At 34.3% G+C, this 5,899-nt stretch overlaps 1 protein-coding gene across 1 annotated transcript; it reads right to left on the bottom strand.

Moving 5' to 3' along the window:
- Positions 1–1,982: 1,982 nt before the first annotated feature.
- Positions 1,983–4,727, bottom strand: LOC131604715 (uncharacterized). The gene is made up of 6 exons (XM_058877138.1): positions 4,327–4,727; positions 3,918–4,219; positions 3,711–3,824; positions 3,339–3,506; positions 2,650–3,156; positions 1,983–2,560 (listed from the first exon to the last, which is right to left on the bottom strand). Exons 1-6 carry the CDS (start codon positions 4,725–4,727, stop codon positions 1,983–1,985), a joined length of 2,070 nt encoding a protein of 689 aa, XP_058733121.1.
- Between the last annotated feature and the right edge of the window lie 1,172 nt (positions 4,728–5,899).

The following is a 5,899-nucleotide window of genomic DNA, read 5'->3' as shown; positions in this document are numbered from 1 at the left end:
AAGGTGACACACTGACATGTCAATTGGCGTGACATGGTGCTTTCATGTATGTTACAATGAAGAATAAATGATGGTGCTTTGAAAAGTTGTGGAAGAAACTTTCTTTCTTTTTTGTTGTTTAAGTAGTTCCAGTCACTAAACTATTTTAATGTTTTGTATGTGGTGGTTACTCATATGACTTGTTTCAATCTTGTTGTTTGATGCCCTAATGGGTTGGATCTTTTTGTGCAATGTTGTATAACTCTAACAAAAATTTATTGCTGGTATGGAAAATTTCTGTTGGTTACTTCTTTTGGTCATCTTGATGTTCTACATAATTAATATTTGCTCCTTTACGTTGGCCATCATTATTGGCTCATGTGTGTTAGAATAATTTATTTATATTCATGATAAGAGCTCCCTATTTATCATACTTCTAAATTTTATATGAGAAGGTTTTTTAAGAAGTTTTTGTTCGATGAATCATTTACCATGTTAAAAACAAATTAGATTTTATAAATAATACATAATATATAGTTAACTTGCATGTATAGCAACTTCAATTTATGTAATTCCAAAAATTTTAAACAATATTTTTATTAAATGTACAAAGCGAAATAGAGGCGCTACAATAATTAAAGGCCTGATTTATATATATATATGTAAAGGAATTTTGAAATAGTGAGCCAAAATAAATTTTGTCTAAATTGATAGTTGTATATGTATATATGGCAAATATTTTGGACTCATTTTTGAGTTTTAATTGCTATATATGGCCTGTATATGCCATCTATGGACTACTTCAATAATAGATCAAATTACTTTATGTAGTTAAGACTCATTTAGCAAATATTTTGGCAAATTGTACATATAAAATATGTAGGCCCATCACTGTTGTCCGGCTCAGTTATAAAGAGTATTACTATCTATATATAGTAAGTATTGTCATAATGCATAAAAATATTGTCTTATCAAATTTAATTTTGATATGGTGAAGTGGGGAGTTCCCTTTGTCTCCATCAAGCAGGTAAGTATTGTTTGCATGCATGTTATAATAGAAGAACTGGTTTCCCTTGATTTCTCATCTCTTTACTTAATAGCAGTGTTACTATTTAAAATAAATGTTTCAGTGATCCTGAGAGAGACAGTCTTGAATGGGCACGTAACATTAGAAAAGAGTTTGAGGAAGAGCAGGAAAAGATGTTTGAAACACTCATAAAAGATGGGTTTCTTACAGAGGCTGAATGCATGGCTGATCACACCGGAGAGGTAAAGTGGAGGTCTAATGTCACAGAAGCGAATATGCGAGGCCAAAATGCCCTGGTAAGTTCAAAACCCACTTATATCCACTACTGTATATAGAGCTATAGATCTATGAGATTAATAAGTAGAAAGTTACAATGCAGAATATTCCAATGGAAATATCAAGGACATGTTTTCGTAAAGACCAAAATGCAATAAGGATGGTAGATCGTATTGACGGTAAGGGATATCACTGTCATATTCTTAGGGATGGGAGGAATGAATATGAAAAACATATTGGAGTTGGATGGTATGATTTTGCAAAATCAAATAACCTTCAAGTTGGAGATTTCATAGAATTCTCCATGATTCCATTTTCAGATCTGATGTTTGTGTATTTAGGGAAAAAAAGTAGCTGATGAATATGCAAAGCTGTTAGTTGGAGGTTTAAATTTGTTGTTGATTGTACTTTCATTGTAAATTAGTTGGGTTCTTTAAAATGGTTATCAACATCAATTTTTACCTTGCCTATCTTTTGAGTGATGGTGTTCTATAATCATTGATATTATGTCAGCTAATATTCATCATCATTTTTTAATCCAGCTTTACAAATGAGATATGATATCAGTATGCAAAGGTCATATCCAATCTTTAATTAATGACAGTTAATAAATTGTTTAAGTTGTAACCTGACTTTAGCCAACCCAGCCCAAAATTTCTACCAATAACAACATTGCCATAAATAATGTTAAACGTATAGACTACAAAATTTCAAACACTTCTTTGAAGACCACATTTGTTGTGGTGGTCAATGGATGTTTATCCTTATCATGGATCAAGATTTTAAGGCCTTTTCTGCTCTTTACTCTTGAAACTGCAACATAAAACTGGCCATGGCTGAACACGCTCCTCGGCAAATATATGCCAACATGATCCAACGACTGACCTTGAGATTTATTAATAGTCATAGCATAACAGACCGTTATAGGAAACTGTCTTCGTGTCATCCTGAATGGCCATGGCGATTGCGTTGGAGTAATGTCCATTCGCGCAATATAAATGATACCGCCGATGTTCTTGCCTGAAATTATTTTGGCTTCAATAGCATGATCAGCCAATCTTGTAACAATTAGACGTGTTCCATTGCATAAACCTTCTGCTTGATCAATATTCCTGAGCAGCATGATTGGAGTATTTACTTTCAATTTGATATTATGATTAGGAAGGCCTGACGTTCTCAATGCATTCAAAAACTCAGGATTTAAAACATCAAAAGATTCATTGCCATCACCATCATGCGTATCGACTGAATTAGAGCTTAAGTATTCCTTTTCGTCCCCTGAAAATGCAGTGACTTTATATTACGATTTGTTAAAATTGCAAGTGAAAAACTCTTCAAATATATGTTCACACAAAATTTAATATTACCTGGGAGATTATCTAATACATAGTGATTTATTTCATCTACTGTCTCAATTGTTCCAGCCAATATTTCCCTTGACTGCAGAAAAGCTACATTATTGAAGTTAGCTTCAAAATTTGGATAAGTGTTTTGGAATATTGCTCGAAGGGGATCATCAAAATTTGATATCAAAATATCTGCTGGAATATCAATATCAGCATAGCCATCAGTAGTTTCTACTAGTTTTCCATCTCCAACTTTTAATATCCAATTTGAAAACTGTTCTAACTCGGAAGCTGACGTAGTCGCCCCAGATTGCTGAAGCCTCATGTTTTTTGTAAGTTTCAAAACCTTACAATGATCCCAAATGTATGATGAATTGATAGTTGCATGAATTATATCTGAACGGCTGCCTCTTGGAATAACCGGTAGAATCTGTCTAAAATCGCCACCAAACACAATTACCTTACCACCAAATATTTTATCTGATGACCTGGATCCACCCATGATGTCTCTGAGGGTTTTATCCAAAGCTTCAAAACAAAATTTGTGACACATAGGAGCTTCATCCCAAATAATCAATTTTGATACTTTTAGCAAGCCCCCCAGTCACTACCCCTGTTAATGTCGCATGTCGAAGATTCAAGTGTGGGAATTGGAATCTTAAATTTAGAATGTGTCGTTCGACCACCAGGGAGCAACAGGGATGCAATACCTGAAGAGGCAACTGTCAAGCATATTTGTCTTCTTGATCTTATGTAAGAAGCTAATGTTCTCCACATGTATGTTTTGCCTGTACCGCCGTATCCATACAGAAAGAATACGCCTCCGTTCTGGGTATCAACAGCCGTCAAGATTTGTTTGAAAACATCTCTTTGTTCATCTGAAATTAAATGAACATATAATTTAGAATATCATATTAGCAATATAAATTTGTAAGTAATTTGAACTTCTGCCAATTTGATGTTATTATTATTTAGACCTGTGAGGTTATTATACAGCGTATTAAACTCTTGAAGTTGTTCAGCAGGATCGTAGTTTCACTCTTCATATATTAAATTATTTCCAAGCTCCTCAATTATGTAACCCTGTGGTTTTGGCATTCCAGGGAAATCACTTAAACTCTTTCGACTTCGCCGAAGAAGTTTTTCAATTTCAATTAATGTTAAATTCAGAATTTCTTCATTTGTTAGTCGCAGACCTGTTAATAAACAATATAAAAAAAATAGATGGTAAATATTGGAACATCATTTCTATAAAAATATTTTTTATTATGATCAAATTGAAAATTTACCTCTGTTGTTTGCAATCCTTTGCTGAGAATAAAGAATTCCATCAGATAACAGATGTCGAGTTTTACTCCAGACATGCTTAGGCCTATTAATGCTACTTGACAATAACATGTGAACAAAAAGTAATCTCAAATAATGTCCAGAACCCCAATGAAATGCTTCTGTTATTGCAGATATGAATTCTCGATCATCCCCAATAAATCCCATAGCAAAACATGCATCACGGAAAGTATCGTACTTCACATTGTTTACTGTCTTTATTTCATCATAGATTTTCGGTCCTTTAACATGTGTTAGCATCATCCTGAGATAGTACAATTCCCCGGTAGTTGGAGGAACCCAAATTAGTCTACCAATCGTGTATCCCTTTTGTATGGGTTTCCACTCTCTTTTTTTTTAACATATACAAACTTCGAAACAAAATTGCTATACGTTAGTTTGCGCGCTTCATCGTATTTCTTGTTGGCTTCAAACCAAGATGTAAACATTGACTCAGTAACGCTCAGTTTATCAAGGACTGTGGTAATAGGGCTGACATCAATATAGAAAACAAAATTTTGTCCCTCAACATGAAAATGAAGTCTTTCTACAACTGGTTTTCTTCCATGAATAGGAAAAGCATAAATTCTCCAAGCAGCTTCACTTGGAGAAACGTACCTACAGTCAATATACTGCTTTATCTCATCGACGACGTCATGTTGCAAAACAGATCCATCTTCATTCATGACAATTGTAGCAGTTATTCTATCATAGCCTTTGTTGATGTATTTGAACAAATATTTGACGGATGTGCTTTGATTGCACCATTCCATGTTAATATGAGCTCTGTACTTCAACAATAACTTTGAATTGTAGGGAACAACAAATCTATTGTCAATCTCAATTCCATTCTTAGAAACTGTGTGTCTGTTGTCCCTTCATCTATATATCGGATATCCATCTCGATCAACGATCGTATCACGTCTGAAGTCTTTAGGGAAGTATTTTGAACATTTTCCTTCCTTCATACACGTAGAATTACGAAAAGCATTTCCGCAAGGTCCGTGTATCATGTGAGATTTGACCAAGTTATATAACTCTTCGTCAGTGTCTTTGTTTGGTATTTTTGCTGATTCATACGATCAATGTCAGCAGGTGTTGGATACTTGCTCGACGGATGAAGGAAAATTAATATGTGAGCATGGGGCAGTCCTCTTTTCTAAAACTCAATTGTGTACATATCTACAAATATAAAATTCAGTTATGGTTTATAATATGACATTCAAAATGAATAAGGAAATTAAATTAATAAAAGTTAGAAATTACTTACACGCAAGAACCTTCCCCATGATACTCTTTTTGGTCAAATCGGACAGTAACGCATCAAATTTCAATTTGAAGATTCTTGTAATGAGATCCGGATGATCAGACGCTTTCAGATTTGCAGAACTTAGTACACGTTGTATTTCCGGCCAATTGGGATTACATGTGAATGTAATAAACAAATCAGGAAATCCAACATAACTACAAATTTCCATGCCATCAAAGTATAACTGATCCATATATCTACGGCTTCCAACATACGATGAAGGTAGGACAACTCTTTTCCCTGTAGCTGCACCACATGTATGTCCATTTGTCCTAGCATCTGCAAGATGATCATACTTGCCTACTCGTAGTTTTGACTGATATTTTCTTAACCATTGAAGTCTCTCAGATTCCATCATTGTAAAACCATCTAACAAAAACTGCTGGAACAATCTCCTTGACTTGAGAATTATCTATGCCTCGTTTTTTCTTGACTGGATCCTAAAGGAGAACCACTCTCTTATTGTAATTCTGTTTCTTTTTGTTGCTTCCTCCCATGGAACATCCTCAATTTTCGATATTGTAGCCGTTGTTTCTGCACTACGAACCGTGTTAGAACCTTTATTGCGATGCCGTATGTTGGGTCTGTAACCATCTTCACCGTAAGGGAAAAGTAATGGATATTGAAATCCCAAAT

Source organism: Vicia villosa, linkage group LG5 (assembly GCF_029867415.1).
Source record: "Vicia villosa cultivar HV-30 ecotype Madison, WI linkage group LG5, Vvil1.0, whole genome shotgun sequence".
Classification (NCBI taxonomy): domain Eukaryota; kingdom Viridiplantae; phylum Streptophyta; class Magnoliopsida; order Fabales; family Fabaceae; genus Vicia; species Vicia villosa.
Note: the sequence above shows the minus strand (reverse complement) of the source record. Positions and strands in the feature narration are given on the sequence as shown.